Source organism: Papio anubis, chromosome 13, assembly GCF_008728515.1.
Source record: "Papio anubis isolate 15944 chromosome 13, Panubis1.0, whole genome shotgun sequence".
Classification (NCBI taxonomy): Eukaryota; Metazoa; Chordata; class Mammalia; order Primates; family Cercopithecidae; genus Papio; species Papio anubis.
Genome location: NC_044988.1, coordinates 12,659,838 through 12,678,872, shown reverse-complemented (window position 1 = coordinate 12,678,872; position 19,035 = coordinate 12,659,838). Strand labels below are relative to the sequence as shown.

General features: G+C 40.8%; 1 protein-coding gene across 8 annotated transcripts in view; it reads left to right on the top strand.

Annotated features, from left to right (window-relative positions):
- NTRK2 (neurotrophic receptor tyrosine kinase 2) overlaps positions 1-19,035 on the top strand; it is a 366,819-nt gene that overhangs the window by 199,860 nt on the left and 147,924 nt on the right. For 5 of the 8 annotated variants that reach the window (XM_017949950.3, XM_003911869.4, XM_003911870.4 and 2 more), the window contains one exon: positions 4,013-4,201. In XM_017949950.3, the coding sequence (XP_017805439.1) occupies positions 4,013-4,201 (189 nt within the window). Of the gene's footprint in view, positions 1-4,012; positions 4,202-8,737; positions 14,837-19,035 lie in introns of those variants that run through there. The other 3 variants (XM_009189039.4, XM_031654085.1, XM_009189038.4) reach the window with 2 other exon arrangements.

The window sequence follows — 19,035 nt, the reverse complement described above, 5'->3', positions numbered from 1 at the left end:
GACCTTTGTGATTCTTATCACAGGAAATTAAGTCTACGATAGGCTCAGAAATGTCTGTAAAGTCATAGTACAGGATATGCGACCAAGAAGACATATTAAAATAAAAATGGGCTAAAAATGTTTCCAGACTGAACTCATGTTTGTCAGCTGAGTGATTAGAACTATTTACCCTAAATCAGCCAAGTGTGCACATACCTCGCCATTTAAAACTTTATATGAATATTATAATACAGTTTTTCAAGTCCTCATATGAATTTCGTTTAACACATGGTGATGTGCCCCTTTATTCTTCTGTCTTTTTCGTGGTGCCTGCTCAAACACATGCATAGACATACAAAGACACATCCTGTGATATGCGCAGACAGGCTGCTGTCAAATTATGTAGACATTCATTGTCCCCGCTGAGAGCTGCTTCTGCCTTCCCAACTTTGCTGTGCTTTGCATTCCATTATATCAAAATGTTCACAGAAAAATGGGCTTAAACCCTGCAACCTTGACAGCCATATCAGTCTTCTAGGTTTTGGAACATCAATAATGAAGAAAACAGCACTTGAATTAATATCCCCCTTGATGAATTGTTGAGGTTTATGTGTTACTCACATTTGTCAACAGTGATTTTTCTGGCAAAGTGAAAAGCCTTTTGAAAAATTACCTGTGGTACTTTTTACTGCTTCTATGCTTAATCCTCCTCTCGCTCCCCAAACAAAAGCTCATTCCCTTCCAATCTGTTCCATCGGAGTTGGGTGTTTTAATTGGAGAGGTTTAGGAAAGAAAAGGGTATCCGTTAGTGAGGAAGGAGAAGCAGAGAGCAAATCACTTGGTTGGACTCTTTAAGTGAGGGCTTCGCTGTGCACTTGGCAGAAGATTCAAAGTCTGAATTCGGGAATCTCAAGTTGTCTTCTAGGTATCAGCCTCCTCAGACATGATTGAACGCTGCTCTGATGTTCATGAACTTCAGAGCATGCTGGGCCAGAGGAGAGTCAGAGAAGAAAGCAACTGGAGTCAATGCATTTCTAATCGTTGCAGGGGCTCCAGAAGGAAACATTGCTGGATGTCTGACAGCATGTGGAGTGTTTTAAAATGAAAGTCCTGTACAAAGGCATAAGAATGATACCATGGACTTCTGAGACTGTGGGGAAAGGGCGGGATGGGGGTGAGGGATAAAAGGCTACACATTGGGTACATTGTTTGCTACTTGGGTGATGAATGCACCAATATCTCAGAAACTGCTAAAGAACTTATTCATGTAACCAAACATCACCTGTTCCCCAAACAACTATTGAAATAAAAACAAGAAATTTTAAGAAAAAGAAGCTCCTGCATTTCTGGGGGTAAAGGTAGTGCCTGGAATCTACTGAGAAATGTGCAGCCTTGACTGTAGTCCTTCAGGGAGCTCAGGCAGTAAGGAGCATGTTTTGGTAACCTTGCAGGAGGTAACAGCTGTGTCCGGAACCAAGGAAGGGAGTCAGTGGTGACGTTTTATTGCAGAAAACTTAGCATAACATATCTTCTTCTTTTTTTTTTGAAACTGAGTCTCACACTGTCACCCAGGCTGGAGTGCAGTGGCGCCATCTTGGCTCACCACAGCCTCTGCCTCCCGAGTTCAAGCGATTCACCTGTTTCAGTCGCCCGAGTAGCTGGGATTACAGGCGCGTGCCACCACACCTGGCTAATTTTTGGACTTCTAGTTAAGATGGGATTTCACCATGGTGGCCAGGCTGGTCTCGAACTCCTGACCTCGTGATCTGCCTGCCTCAGCCTCCCAAAGTGCTGGGATTACAGACATGAGCCACCACGCCCGGCCAACACATCTTCATTTTTAATTGCTGGCCAGAAGCTGGATGATCTAGGCCTGTCAGGGAGCAAGTTGCAGAACAGGGATGATTAGGAATATTGGAAAGAACTTGTCTTTGTAGTTATTCTTGGCAGGATTTCTGCTGTATCCTAACGCAGGTGAGCTAGACACAAGACGAGCATAACTGATGGGCTTGCCTTCCTTTGCTTTTGAGTGTTTTGTGGCTTCTAAATTGGCTGTGTGAGGACTTGTTTGCAGAAGTGAGCCGAAGTGCATCATTAAAAGCAGCTTAAATGCACATCCCTTGAGAGAATGCTTCAAAAATTACCTATAATAACAGCAGGCTGTCTCCTGCATAGTTTGTTTAAGACACTGCTTAGCTGGGGAATGTCCAACTGTTATCACTACAAACTGTGATAATCTCCATATGAGGGGGGAAAATGGATCTTGGAGGTTGGGGGATGAGGTATTATTATATTTCATAGGGGATTCAAGACTGGTTAACAAAACAACTTTTGTTTTCAGAATTGCTGTGCTTCTCACTAAAATAGTTAAGTGTGAGGGAAAAGGCAGAAAAAGGATGGAAGTGCTGAAACATGCATTTAGTGGGGGGGTTGGAAGAAAGCACATTTCCTTGCGTAGGAAGTAGCAATTCAGACTTTTCCTGGCATGGCATTTGCCTTGGCTGGGCATTTGATTCTGCCTTTTCACTCCCTATTGTCTTTTCTCTTTATTCTTTCTCTGGGCTTATGGCAGTAGTTGGGTCAGTGGTCTGCTTCCATGGAACCCTGCCTGTGTAATACATACCTTGTCCACCTCCCACGTAGACAGTGCCTGTCATGAGCCACTGCTGTCTTCATTGGTTTGAAGCTTTCACGTAGACCTTTATCTTTGCGAATCTAATTTTGGTTGCAAACAGTATGAGTTTAGTGGCTAATGGGTAAATTGTTTAGACAGGATACAGTAGACTGTATGTGTGAGCATATACATTCTGAGACTTTCGACTAGAAAATTTGTCTTGTACAGAAAATGCTATGATTATTAATTTAGTACAAAGACACCAAGTAATGACTCTATAAAGAGTATTACAGCTGAAGACAAAGCAGGTAACTTTGCCATGGGATTGATCCATTATTGTTATAAAAGTGTTTTGTAGACAAAAGTGGTGCAGACACTCACAGAATATGAAGAAAGAGGAATATAGTCATAGGACAGTCAAATGTATATCTGGTCTACCAGTTAAAGTTCATTTAGTAATAACTAGTAGTAATACATACTCATGAAGCAGATTTAAATTTGTAATACATTTTCCTATTACTAGTCTCATTCTAGTGTCATAAAATAAGCAAATATTATTTTGCATATGAGTGGATGTAGAAATCCAAAGAAAGTCAGTGACTTGTCCAAAGGGTAGAGACAGAAACCCAGATCCTGAAATTCCCAGAAGAACTTTCAATGCTCTGTGAAATAGGAATCCCAGATTCATGTTGAGAGTTTCAGTGACAGAGTGTTCTAGACACAATCACAGAACAGAGAGGAAAGCTACATATTATCTTACAGGAGAAGGAAGTGAAGAAATTGGAGCTCTCATACACTGCTGGTGGGAATAGAAAATGGTGCAGCCACTTTGGAAAAGTTTGGCAGTTCCTCCAAATGTTAAATATAGAGCTACCATATGACCCAGTAATTCCACCCAAGAGAAATTAAAACACGTGTCCACATAAAAATTCATATATGAATGTTCGTAGTAGCATTATTCATAATAGCCAAAAAGCCAGAGCAACCCAAATGTCCACCAACAAATGAATGGATAAATCACGTGCGACATATCCACACAATGGATGATTATTAGGCAATACAAAGAGAAGAAGTGCTAATACATACTACAATGTGGATGAATCTTAAAAACATGATGTTCAGTGAAAGAAGCCAGTTACAAAAGATCACATATTATATGGTTCCATTCATATGAAATGCCGGAGAGATAGAGTGTAAATCTGTGAATATCCTCGGCTGAAAGTGGGGAGAATGGGGAGTGAGTGCTATCTGGGTGATGAAAATGTCCTACAATTAGATTATAGTGATTATTGCACAACTCTATGAATATACTAAAACCCACTGAATTGTACACTTTAAATGGGTAAATTTTATGTATGTGAATTACAGTTCAACGAAACCATTGATTACAGGAGAATATATGTATTTTTCTATCTCCAGGCCCAGCTTCCGTTATCAGCAATGATGATGACTCTGCCAGCCCACTCCATCACATCTCCAATGGGAGTAACACCCCATCTTCTTCAGAAGGTGGCCCAGATGCTGTCATTATTGGAATGACCAAGATCCCTGTCATTGAAAATCCCCAGTACTTTGGCATTACCAACAGTCAGCTCAAGCCAGACACATGTAAGTACAGCTGTTTATACTTATTGGCCCATTTGCTGCATAGCTGTATCAACCAGAGTGTTTATCAGAGTCCCTGACAGGGATGACTGGCGGGGGGCAGGGTGCAGTGAAATGTCTGAGGATTCTTGCAGCTTTTGGTCCAGGAATAGATCCTTTAGTTTGTTGCTTATGGAATTCTTTGGGTGTGTCTCCTGCTGGGAAGGGAACTGTGGGCAGATACTGACTTCTCTTGGGATCTATTTTCCAAAACCATTTGTCAATGTGAAGTTGGAATCAGGCATGCTTATCTTGAAAAAAAGAAAGACAGAAACCAGAAGTATCATTAGAATGCACATATATCAGTTATAGATGACAAGCAAATGAATGTAATTTAAATTTAGCTTGTTGAGTCATTGAAACATGCACTCTAGGTAGCTGGGAAGGCACTGTGTTGCCCACAGGTGGTATCAGTTTGGGGAGTCCTGTATTCTTTGCTCAGTCTGAGTTCCCAGCATGAGGCCTTGTTGTGTTGCCACAATAGCAAGGAGACATGTTAGCAGATGATTTGCATATTAAGTACATTGACTTTCATTTTTCAAAACCAAATTAACCCATTAATCTCTGTTAGCAAGCTTGAGATTTTTCTAAGGGCTTTTTGTGCTATCTTCTGCACCACTGCTCCAATATTAAACGTGTAGCACAGCCTTAAAGACAACACAAAATAAACCCACGGTGGACAAACAGGCTTATGGCATTGGGATTCCAGGCCTTCCTTCATACGTGACTAAGGGGCCGTGAGGGTAATGACATCAGGTGGCCCGGATCCCAGAGATTCCCTGCCACTAAGGAGTGGGTATCCTGCATGTTTCCATCCCGACTTAAATACCATTCTCCTACCTTGTCATAGAGGTAAGGTAGAGGATTACTGCAAGGTTAGGCTTTGGGGGCTGACTCTTCGTCAAGAGCTTTCATGGGATGAAGGGCCTTAGCAATGAGTATCAGATCTGTGCGTGTATAAGGAAATATCTATAACTTCATCCTATTCACTCAAATTTATCCCAAGGTCTGTTTAAGGTTGGATGTGAGTTTAAATGTTAGGAAGAACAGTATTATGAGCTTTTAATGTGTGAGACTGGAATCCACCAGAGATTTTGGTTGACTCTGTAACATGACAAGATAAATAGAATAATGTGTGAAGAATATTGAGCTCCTTAAAATAAGAGGTATTAGTTGAAATCAAGGTATTATTACCCTTAATACTGTCATTAGGATGTGAACAAGGTGAGTAGAGGTATTGCTTAAAATGTGCCTTCTTTGATGGGGTGAGCCTCCTCCAAAGATCCTTGGAATGCCCTGTACGCAGAACTGTCAAATAAGGAGTAAGACTACGCAGGATACTGTGATGGGAGCATCTGTCATCATTTTGATTGTTCTCCCTAGGAACAGAGTACTTTGACATTGACACCTCAGTCACCACCTGAACCAGGCCTATGATGCTTTTCAGTTAGCCTGAGGCTGTAGTATAATTGAGGCTGACTAAAATCAACATACCCTCAAAAAGTTGCTTTCCTTTGTGGAGGGAGGGAAGATAAAGCTGCATAATTAAGTAGACCCGATCAGCCCAACAAGTCCAGTAAGAGAAATTGAACAAATGAGCAAGAGAGCAAACAAACAAAGTAACAAATGAGATCTTCTAGACAAAAGTGGGCTACATGGCTGGAAGTGCTTTCTTCCCTGGGAGGCCGAGATAGGCGGATCACGAGGTTGGGAGATCGAGACCATCCTGGCTAACACAGTGAAACCCCATCTCTACTAAAAAATACAAAAAACTAGCTGGGCGAGGTGGCGGGCGCCTGTAGTCCCAGCTACTCGGGAGGCTGAGGCAGGAGAATGGCATAAACCCGGGAGGCGGAGCTTGCAGTGAGCTGAGATCCGGCCACTGCACTCCAGCCTGGGTGACAGAGTGAGACTCCGTCTCAAAAAAAAAAGAAATCCAGGAAGAAAGGCTTCAAAGGTTATTTCCTTAATCTGGAGTCTGTGGAGATTTTTTGCAAAGGTTTGGGTTCCCTTTGGAGTAGTCTTGATTGTGTGGCTCAGTCATTCTGTGCCTCCTGTCAGTTTCTGGCCTCTACCCAAGTGGCCAACCTCCATTTGGTCATTCCTTCTGTATAAAGTCTTGCTAGGCCCTGCACCCAACCGCAGTGTCCCGGCTTTGTGTCCTCAGTCACTCCACACCATATACCAAAAGAGATTTTCATTTTTCCAGGCAACAAGCCACGTATACACTCATGATTTTAAGAACACTTAAAATCACAAATCTTCCATGAATCCTTTTTCAAATAAATGAGAATGAAGAAGCGATTTACTTCTTTCCTTCCCTTCACCCTTTTGTAAATGTCATTTTTTTATCTCATAATTTTTTTCCTTTATCTTTGGTGTATCTGTGGCCTTCTGTTAAATATTGAGTATGAGCACTCTCATGTGTTTCTGCAATCTCTTTTAGGTTAGATTGTAAGCTCTTGGAGAGCAGGATCTTTATCTGTTGACCTATTCCTTCATAGCACAGGACGTGGTGTACTTTTGATGTTGGCCACATGTTGACCAGATGTAGCTTTATATTACTGAAATATTAATTGCTAGCAGATATGTAACAAGAAAGATGACTCATAATCATTTTCATTGGTTTTATTCCTATCAAACTTGCCTACATAGTTGTTTATTTATTAGACAAGTTTTTAATAATATATTAGCCAATTTAAACAGATTCAGATAACAATTTTAGCAGAAATAGGCTTTGGACAAAAAATCTTTGAACATTCTAATTGTAGTCATGCAGAAATTAAAATATTTCAAAATGTATAGACCTGACATGTAGACTAATCTGTTGCTATAGGCCCATGAAATGTTGAGAACTTAGATTTCAATTAGATAATTCCCATTGACTATATATATGTGTGTGTGTATATATATTTATTTATATACATATATGTGTGTGTGTATATATATATTTATGTGTGTTATATAAATATACACACATACATGTACTCTATATATACACACATATACTATACATATACATATGTGTGTGTATGTATATATATATAAAAAACATATATTTTAGAGACAGAGTCTCACTCTGTCACCCAGGCTGGAGTGCAATGGCACAGTTGTAGCTCACTATAACCTGGAACTCCTGGGCTCAAGCAATCCTCTTGACATAGCCTCCTAAGTAGCTAGGACTCTTAGGTACGCACCGCCATGTCTGGCTAATTTATTTTTTTATTTTTTATTTCTATTTTTTGTAGAGATATAGTTCTCACTATGTTGCCCAGGCTGGTCTTGAACTCCTGGACTCAAGTGATCCTTCCCAACTTGGCCTCCCAAGGGAGGGATTGCAGGCATGAGCCCCATTGAATATTTTTTACAAGTGAGCTTTTAAAGAACCTCTAAAGAAGGGCTCTTTTAAGAAGTTGCAATGAAAAAACATTGAGAAGATCTCAGAGAGAGTTTAGAAAACTTACCATGTGCTTAAAGCATAATATCACATGGACAGTACAACGTTACTATTCTTATGGATCCATCAGAGACTTGAGCCAAAAACTGGCCTATTTACTTCTCTTTCCTAAAACTGCATGCTATTCAAAGATGTTGACTTTAGAATATACACGTGATCTTACAAAGATCACTGAATTGTAAGAATCTATTGTGTATATGATCTATATGTATGATCTTACTCATTTCACTGAAGTTTAAGAATCTAACTTACATAATAAAGACAATTCATTAAATATTTATTTATAACACTATTTTAATGCTAGGAACTAGAGAGCTCTTGAAAATAATGGCTTGTTCCCTGCTCTCAAGGAGTCTCACTGGCAAGGCCGATAGTTAGATCATCATATAATCATAATGCAATGTGATAGGCATTACAATAGAATAGGTTAGAGCATGGGTCCAAAACCCCAATTACCAACAAGAATCAGGCACGTCAATGTAAGAAACAGGCTGGAAGAAAAATGATGTGGGGTAGTAAGGACCATGCTGGAGTATGGGCCTGGTATTGCCAGATATTCTAATTTTTTTCCAGAGAAAACAGGTGTTTATTATTTTGTGTGGATTCCCCAAGATTTAAGACACCGGGTGAGATAAATAAAAATATATCAGTGTGAGGCAGGTTTGTCTCGCAGTCTACCACCCGTTTGTGATACTCTGAATTAGACCTGAAGGATCAATGAATAAAAATACCTTATTTTACAAACGATGCTCAGAAGTAGCTTGTCCAGAGTGATACAAGCTCAATACGTGCATAGTTTGGCTTTAAAAACAAAATAATAAACAAACATGATCAAATCTGACTTCTTAAAATGATGCATAAAATAATTTTAGTGAAAGATGGTGATCAATTATATCACCTGAAGTATGTTTTCACTATCTGGAGTGATCTGAGGGTTTCATTTACAAAGTCCGGAGGTGGTTTGCAGGATTGTAGAGCAATCTGAACAGGGCTGAATTCCTCCCGAGCACGTTCCAATAGCAAGTCTGTCTACTTTATTGCAGGGCCCAGAGGTTCCCCCAAGACCGCCTGATAATAATTTGGTATTTGGAGGCTCCTGTGTCACTGCAGGAACTAAAGGAGGCTAAATCCATGCCTGATGGAGGAGAAGAGTTCTATGGTTATCTGCAAATTCTGGCCAGACAAGATCTTGACGTCACTCCTTAGCTTCCATAACCTAGCCAAGCAAGAAGTTGCCTTTCCAAGACAAAGCAGTGTGCTCTAATGACTAACCCCTCAAAGTACTCTGCCACTTTAACTATAGACCCATCTCCTCGATCAATCAGGATGGCAAGATGGAGCTGAGGAGCTCAGCAACATCAAGTCTGGAGTTGGTCTTTAATTCAACTAGCTTGTTTAGACGTGTCTGAACACCACGTCACCTGACAGCACGGGGTGGTTTCCCAGTAAAATTCACAAACTCGGCTCAAGGGCAGCTGTGTGCTGCTTTCCTTTCCTTTCCTGCTGAGAAAGGTTTTGACAGGGAACAATGGAAACACACCTTCTGAGCTGAAACAAACCAACAGAAACAAAACACACTAACCAGCAAAAACCCCAAATCATCAGTCTTGGGTTCTCTCGAAGGGTGGGAGTGCGTCTTATCTTCTCCCGTCGGAGCAAACACGATAGATGTCCTCCCTAAAATTGTGTCTTCCCTAGAGCAGCCTTGTAAATTAGCTAGGGTCCTAGGTTTGAGGCCTAAATCGACTTAAAATTGTCTCTAAATATGGACCTGGATGTGTTTGTACTTGCAGAGCATGCCCTCTTCATGTGCCTAGGGCTAGGAACTCCCTGTGGCAGAGGCATATAAAGTATTCTGACATTTTTTTTTTCTTTTCAATTTAATTCCATTTCCAATGAAATGGATTTTTAAAAATTTTCTCCAGAGTGTGCCATACTTCTCCAGCTATTATAGTTAATGTGCGTGTTTCCTTGTGTGTATGTGTGTTTGTGTGCGCGTATGTGTTTTCCTAGTGGTCACATGCTTGTTAGGCAATTATGTAGATAAGCACAGATTCATAGACCAGCTAGACCTGAGGAAAGAAGACCTTATAAAGGGAGGGAGTATTTTAACAGTAGCTAAAGCTATCACACAAAGCACCCATTCTGCTCCCCTCAATAGCCACAGCCCACTTCGTCATTGTCTTACCAATAAGGGGAAAGGATGTAGGTGACATTTTTCACAGAACCACAGAGGTTTTGAACATATTTGCAGTATTACTTTGAGTACACATGAGCAAAAATTCTGAATTATATCCAGGACCCAGAAGCTTATTAGATCAAAGAGTGTGGGGCCCTTCAGAGTTACCGGAGATTATCTTCAGACTTCAGTGCAATCGAATGACCATGGTCCATTTTGATGGTTAGAGATAGGACTGATAAACGGGTAGAAACAATTGCTTTGGCACTTTCTTCTGTACTTTGCCTATTAATGTTTTGTCTTTCAAAAGTATATTTTCTTCTAATTGTTTAATTGGCCAAATAATGACTGCTTTGGGAGTTGTTTGTATGCCTTGGACGGCCATGGCCTGCACTTTAAAAATAAGCTAAGTCCATTCTGCCCAGCATGAGCATTAGGACAGAGAATGCAGTTATTTTAGGATCCTTAAAAATTGCTTCTTTTATGGCACACTGGGTTGACGACTCATCTCGTGGGAACCTTCATGGTACGTTGCTGCTGTTTTGCAGGTCCCAGTACAATTCTTTCCCCCTCTCAGTGCCACGGCCCCCCCATTGCTAGCTACAACAATTTGATATCATATTCCATTTTCAACTCCAAAGGAGATGGTAAGAAGCTATCAAATAATGCTTTAAAAAAGCAACTTCAGTTTCTTAAAAGAAAGGAAATGAATACATGCTGCATAATTACATTTAAAATGTAAGCCTTGTTATTATAAGCTGCACCGAGATGAAGATTTGTTAGCAAACCAATTTCAAGCACACTCACAGTGAAGTAAAATCATGTTTTTAGCATCTGACCATTGGGTGATATTATTCTTTGTTATCAAAAAAGAAATATCACCTGATTATAGTATTCTTAGACCTCCTAGAGAAAACACTCCAGTTCTAAGTTTGGTGTCTGAAAAGAAAAACAAAAATAAAGGTTATGGATTTAGGTCAGGGAGACACTCAGAGTGATAATCTGAAGACTGTGTTTACTCCCTCATCATCAGCCAACCAAGATGGAGTTCTGCATCCTGCACATATCAGACATTTCAGTCCAATTTCACCAAAGCATCAGTGATGTTCTAGAAGCATCCCAGCAGATGGAGGATCCTAATGTATTTGTTCTGGGTATTTCCCAAGGCCCAGCCTGACTGGAGTGTGTGTACCAACAGGATGAATCCAATCAAGCTATGCCCCCATTTTGGTTTTGGGTTGGTCACTCTCGCATGTGCCAGCAGATTGTGGACCAGGACCAGCTCAGCAGACACAGTTGCAGAGTAACCTCCTACGTTGCTAAGAAGCTCCTGCTACCCAGGTGCTTTGAACAATTGAGTGCTCCCTCTGGTTAAGTAGAGATGGGACCACTGGAGTTTTTCTTGGATGTGATGCTCAATCCTTTATGGCAGCTGTTATAACAAAGTGCAGGTTTCCTCCCTGGGAAGTGCAGCTTTTCTCTGTCTTTACTAATTCTGCCAGCCTGTGAGAGTAACCACCATAGCTGGGCTTCTCAGATTAATTGTCATGCCAGGTCTCCTTGCTGGGGAGCTGTGATGCTGCTCTGAGGTTGATCGCTGAGGTTGTAGTGGGTTTTTGTTTAGTTTTTCTGGATTGTTCTTCTTTCTCTTGAATGGCAAGAGAAGAAACATTTTCTCTAACCCACGGCCAGGAAGGAAATGCGGATAGAGCTACTTCTTAGTTCAACCTGGTTGCCACGTAAAGGAATCTCTCTCCTTGGACTCAGCCCCTAACTGGAAGCAAGAGCCTCTGCCTCCTGAGACTGAGAGAGCAGCCCAAGGAGGAGATGAATCCATTCTGTCCTTTGTTTGGGTTTGCTTCCTGTCAGTGAGAGAATGCTGAGGCAGTTCCTGATATGTGAAACTTTCATTTTTAAAACCAGGACAGTCCTAAACAGACCGCAATGCGTTGGTCAATCCCAGTTGGTATAGGCCCAGTGATTTTTGCTAGTAAGATAGAATCGTCTTCCTCACCCAAAATGCTTTTAAGTGCCCTAACATGGGTATTTCAAAATAAAAATAAATAATACAGATTATAGTAGAAAACCTGGAAAACATAAGAAACAAAGATGAAATGAAAAGTCCCATGTAATTCCACCAGTTAGAGTTAACCACTGACATCATTTGGATATATGGCTTTCTAGTCTTGTGGGTATCCTTTTAATCTCTTGTAATATAAAGTCTGACCATATGTGTCCTTGCCTTTATTTGTACTGGAGTCTGTTAATATTTTTATAGTAATGGCTCCCTTTGGGGCGATTGTGCCACACAGTGTGTAGGAAGCATATTGGGTGTATTATTCCCAGTTTCATATTTTGTATTTCCTTGGGGATGTGCAGGGGTTAAGAGCGGGGGTCTGGCCGTAACTGGCCACGTCAGACTCTCATATGGTAAGTATCACAGAGCACACGAGGCCTGTGTTATGCGCTGGAAAGACTCAGGAAATGAGAGGCTCTCTTGTTCTGACAAGGCAGGCTGAGAGCACTCATTTAGGGTCATCACTCCAGATAACTCTAAATGCGGTTTATTGCTCAACTGAAGCAGATGATCACTTTTTGCCTCCAAGTTCTTCACCCTAGCTAGCTCTTTTCAAAGAGCTGAGTGTGCTGGATCTTAAAGGGCCAAGCTAGTTACATCTCATACATTTCCCAATATTTAGGGATGCCTTCTCTTCCACTGAGGATCCCTTGGCTATGCAAGGACCTCTGATGAGCCGGAGTCTCCCTTTGGTCACTCCCAGCTTTGCTTAAACTTGATGGAGTTTACTGTCCAGTGATCCCCGGATCTTTCATCATGAAAGCCTTCCTTCCTCTCCTGATGTCTGAGGCCTCTAGATCTAGACTGGGGTTCTGGCAAGGAGGCTTCTATCAATAGTATGAAATCCAATAATATGTTAGTGTTGGTATTTTGCACAGTAATATTAAGGCTAGATTCTAAAAATGAGTTCAAATGAATAAGTTTCTGTGATGTAAGAGATTAGATATGTGTGATTTCAGAACCAAAGGCAGGGGGGAATCCCAGAAAGAAAACAATAATATAAGCCTAGTTTCTATATATTATTCTTATTCTTTACTGTATATGGGTAGACATCAATATTCTTTTTTATCCTGTTACTATTAATGAACACATTTTTTAACCATGCCATTGAACTTTTGGGTGCAATAAAGTGGAACCCAAGCTCCTCATTACATAATAATGGCATTTGGACTGAGTGCCATATTCCTAAATTTCCAGTAAAGTGGTTGATACAGAGAGGACAGGATAAAGCCCTATAGTGTGCAGTTATATCAAAATAGCTAGTGTCCACTTTAGGGAATGTCTTTACTAGAGATTACATGAAAGGTCTGCTTATAAAATAAGCAGATATGGCACCACTAAGCAGCCACCTGAATTGTTTTCCTACAGGAATGATTAATGTTCAGATCCATTTATGTTTTCGTGCTCAATACTTACTCCCTTTCCCTGCAACACCCAAAGGGTTTACTTTTGAAGTCATTTGGTCTTCACTCTACTACTGAGGAATAGAGAGGCACTAACTGCTTTACCCAGGGTCAGAACTCATGTTTTTACCTTCTATTAATAGAGTACTTGAGTCAGATGGACTAACTGGTCTCACATTTTCTCTATCTTGGTTTTACCTCCATAAACATCAATATCTTTACCCACGTGGGTTTTCTCTCCTCCCCTTTTTTCTGTATGTATTAGGGTTCAGGAACTATGAAGCTAATGATCACATTTCTTCCTAGTTCCTAATTTCATTAGTGCCATTTCCTAATATCTACAGAAACAATGATCAATACATGTAGCTGCTTGAGCCTCATTTAGAAGGGTAGCCTTTCTTCCCCAAGTGTTGTCAGAATGTATACATTTAGTCTGTCTTTTTCCCTCTTAGGAGTCTTTGTTTTGAGTTGATGGTAAAATTCCTCTGTTTACATGTGAGATTTTTGATTTCACTGAATTCTACCTAGATTTTTATGGACATTGGATTTGAAAGAGGAAAACACTCGTTTTCTTAGTAAGATATTGGTGATACATAGCTACGCCACTGACTTCCAAACTCCTGGGCTTTGGGGAGGGCGACAGTGGCCAAGTAGCAGACAGAATAAGATCATCACTCATGTCCTGAATCACACTTTCCCTCTCGGGTTGTGTATATGCTCTGCCACTTCCTACATATTACATCCTGAATTTTTAAGTAAAGTGGATCTTAGCCAGATTTGAGTCTAATGGCTGATTCATCGGCATAGTTCTTGGCGTTAACATCTCAGTGCCCTCTTTTGTTCTCTTTGAGAGGATTCATGTCATTGAGGGCCTTTGTGCCTCCTGTTGTCTCGGTGTGAGGAAGAGCTTTGGTGTGAGGGCAGAGCTATGTAAAGGGTTGCTGGGTTGGGGGATTAGTTCATATGGTCCCCACACCATCTATCTACTTTTGGAGAGAGGGGACTTTGAGTGGGTGGGTATGGATTGATGTTCCTCAAGGAAACCCTGCTGGCTAATGGGCACTACATCTGTGTATTACTGTGATTATCTCTGTAAGCTCCCCATGTGGCCAAGGACCCTTCTCCTACCTGGGCACTTCCTGCTGCCTTGTTGCACTGGTCTCAGCCGTTCAGCCCACTGCTGCTCCACCATGTTGGGCTGCGGTAGGATAGGGAAGGGGTTCTGTTGATTGCTAAATGTTGCCTAATTTTATTTCCCTCTTCCACATTTCACGCAAGAGAGTGGACCTAACACATGACTTGCGTTCTCTTTCTATGTTCAGAAACTCCAGGGCTTGCCACGTGTATGTATGAGTGACCGATGGAACTTGGAATTCTTTATCTATATGATCTATCCGAAAATGAGACTTTTGTACTGGAATTTGTGATGTAGTTGATCATTCAGAGCCAAACGCATATACCAATAAAGACAAGAGTGTCATATTTGTGGTCTCTGTTGCCTACTTTCATCACCTACTAATAATTTTTCTTACGTAGACTTGAGAATATAATTCAATATTGGGATTCCTCAAGGCACCACGAACAGTGCTTTAGAAGTTGTCACCATTGGTTCCCCAGTTGCCCCCATATAGCCTCTCTGGGTTTTCTTGAAGCAACTCCTTCACTCAGGTAGGCCAGCACTAGGGTGAGGCAAGAATGTCGCTCGCTTAAGGCACAGAATTTAAAGTGGCACCAAAAGTCTCAGTACTCAAATAATATTTTCATGCAACATTTTAAAAGAGAAAAAAAGAATGCAAAAGATCTATGAAGAAAATATCAAAATTTTAAATAAAGCCAGCATAATCCCAGGAGGACTGAGATGAGTGTAAGGTGAGTGAGCTGAGTCCTACAAGTTCAGGGTCAGATCCTGTCTTTGCTTAAAATTCTGATATTTTTGGCTAGGCGCGGTGGCTCACGTCTGTAATCCCAGCACTTTGGGAGGCTGAGGTGGGCGGATCATGAAGTCAAGAGATCAAGACCTTCCTGGCCCACATGGTGAAACCCCGTCTCTACCAAAAATACAAAAATTAGCTGGGCGTGGTGGCACATGCCTGTAGTCCCAGCTACTTGGGAGGCTGAGGCAGGAGAATCACTTGAACCCGGGAGGTGGAGGTTGCAGTGAGCCGAGATCATGCCACTGCACTCCAGCCTGGCAACAGAGAGAGACAACATCTAAAATAAATAAATAAATAAATAAATAAATAAATAAATAAATAAATAAATAAACAACTTTTTTTAAGCACAAATGTTTGCATTCAATTTTATCAAGAACTATTGTGTTACACTTAATATAATTTATCTCAATAACTGATTTTTTAGCATTTCCTTAAGTTGTGTGCACAAAGCAAGAATCTCACTCCCCTTAGCCTTGGCTTTGGCCTCCGGGCTCCTCGTGGCCTGGATCTTGTTGAAACCTCTGGCCTCTGCAAAGCTGTTATGTGTACACAAACTTCTCAGCTGATTATCTGTCAGTCTTCTGCCACTTCTTGAGTTCCTGGCCTAATTTCTTTCCTCACTGCCTCATCTTCCCTTGGAGACGCAGTCCCCTGTTTCCCTTTTGTTCAGCCAGCCTCAGCATCTCCAGCAGTAACCATCCTGTGCTATCTACTGAAATAGCAGAGAAGTGCATGCTCATCTTCTCACTAATTTTTAAAATTTTTATTTGTTGTATGTGACTCTCCAGAGTGAGGGAATGAATGAGGCTGCCAAAGAGAGAGAGAGAGAGAGAGAGACAGAGAGACAGAGAGAGAGACAGAGACAGAGACAAAGAGAGAGAGATTTTGTGGAAAAGGACAGGAGGGAGGATCACGGAACTTTCTCAGTAAGTTTGAGAAATAATCTAGGGGAAAAATGGATAAAAGTTTTAAAAAAATAAGTGAAATTCTTAAAAAAAAATCTATATTGCTTTTATCCCCCACATTTGGAGATGTATGATACATTTGCTAAGTTGAAGATACATTATTTGAGATTTAAAATGCCCCATTTTCACTCAGCCAGTTTCTTAGTGCCATGAGCTCTTTTTGTAATATTTACATTCTCTATTTTTACATAATTCCTATCTAATGCCTTTTATGGGACAGGCCCCATGGATTGTATTTTCACATTAAAAAAAAACCCTAATCATTTGCTGTAGTATAGATATTACTCGTTTTACAGACGGGAAAAGTGAGACTCAGAAAGGTTAGGAGGAAAAAGAAAACCCAAATTCCACCCTGAACAAGGGGTTGTTACTGAAGCCCAGGTGGGTGTCCTGGAAGTGAGGACTCTTTCTAACCCAGCGCTGCTCATCCTTTCCAAATTAATACCCAACAATTTTCTAACTCAGCAAGAGGAACTGTAGTGTTAGCATTGCGCCTTTCATGTGGGTGATCAAGTATTCTGGGGTGTATTAACTTTCGGATCTGAAGGGTGAGGAGTGTCCACATGGTGGATACCGAACTTTCTGTTAAAGGAGGAACCTGCCAGTGGGCAGAGCCCAGGCCATCTATAGTGCAATGGTTGACACAGACTCACTGGCCTGTGATGTTTTCTCTCTCAGTAGTGTCTTTACCAGAAATACTAAATGATCATGAATATAAAGCCCTTATTTTTATTTTTTTTCCAATTAAAATTATGTAAAATCCCACTTTTTCTTTTGCCAAGGCCTCTCTGAAAAGTTTACTTTTTTAGTTTTCTTTCAGAAAATCCTAGAAAAAGCAAGCTATACCATAGATCTCAGACTCTTTCTTGAGTGGCTTCACTCCTCTGAGATTAGCATATCTGATTTCCGAGGTGAACTTGATGTCCAAGAAAAGAATTCAAAGTGTACCAAGTATGTTTGGGAGCACGTTGAGGTGCACACATTTGCTGAGTTTCTGTAGGTGATGCTGGGAGGAGTGAGAACCCACCACTCCTGGGCAGGGCCACCCTGTACCAGGAGGCCAAGGGAACACAGTGGCTAGTAAAGCCTTCTTATCAGCATCCTATGGGGAACCAGCCTTGCTGCCAATCTTATGAGCATCTCAGAGGACAGACAAGTATTCCTCTGGCTCACCTTCTACAACTTGTCCTTTCATTTTCCATTCAAAGGCCCATGTTTCCAAACTGGCTAATCGAATGGAGTCAAAATTTCTATAGATCTTTATGCTTTAGAGAGCCGTTTTAAAAACAAGAGTTGGCACTCATACGTGGCATTCTTCCAAGCCTGCGTCTACGTGCTTCATAAAGTCAGGGGATATCAAGGAGCTGTTATTTTTGAGCACTTTATGACAGACACACATGTTGACCAATATCTCATATAAGTCTTTTAATAGAGAGAGTCACGCATGTTCTTTAAAAACATCATACAACACTTCTTTACTGGGCTTGGTAAGTGCAGATCAGTTAGAATGGCAAGGTTAGCCAAAATGAATAATTATTTTCTGACTCAATGTTTATTCTCTTAATTATCTTGATAACTTAGAAAAGACCATAGTTTGGAGTATGAATTATTCAAATGTAGTTCAAAGTCCATTGTGACAAGTAATAAAATACATTCAAAATATTGTTTACTAGAGAGTTCCAAGCCCGCTGAACCTCCATGCATTATCAGCTACAAAGCTGCAGAGCGTGGCCAGCCCTTTGGGGTTGTGGAGATGCAGCCAGAGAGTGGTTTGGAGAAACTAATTAGAATGTGACTTCAGAGAAAAGGGGCTGAAATATTTCCAAACAGAGAATTTGATGAGTCCTTTGCTTCCCCTGGGGTGGGGGTTGTGTGTGTTTTTGCATGAATCTCGGAACATTTGCCAGTATGGAAAATTTTCCCAACGAGAGGAAATAAAACCAATCTCTGACTAATAAGACTGTCTGGGACCTCTAACAATAAAACTCCAGGATGGGGAGGGGACAACAAGGGTGGGAATGCAAGTTCAGATTAGGCTCAGGGTATATAGTCATATGTCTCTGTTGGACGATGAATGTGTAATCAGGAAGTCACGTCTCACCAGGAATTCAGTGGCAGTAGTCAATGACTGACATCAAAAATTGCAGATGGAAATAAATACTTATTGACAATTTTGTAAGTTCTGAATTATGGTCTGTTCAACAAACGAACAAGTGCTTTGGCATCTCCAGCTCCTAGAACAATGCCTAGGACATTGTAGGTTTATAATAAATAGGTAGTAAACAACTGAATGAACAAAGGAATGGATGATCTTCTCTACTTTGCCTGTCATCTTACTGTAGCTTTGGGAAGAAAATACATCTCTACTTCATTGAGCTTCAGACATCTCTAGTATTTGCCTGTGATTCTAGTAGGAGCAGAAGTTTGGCTACCTTTCCTTTTGAATTGCATGTTAGCTATCCCCATTGCCATGTCTGTTCAGTGTTGGGTTTGAAGCTTTTTCTCCTGCTCTTTCTATCCCACCTCCTAAGTAATTTATATTTTGAGAATTCTCCTGTCTGGTTTTGTAACTTGGGTTTCAGATATGCCAAAGCTTTATGTTTTGTATTATGGGAGAATAATTTCTCACAGGGCCTAATATTGAAGTTTTAATGGAAATATACATATTTCTCTCATTGAATTTACACAATAGTCCTATGGTGGGTATCCTTGTTACTTTAATCACACAGAAGGAAAACAGTAAGGCACAGAGAAATTAGACAATTTGCCCAAGAACATATAGC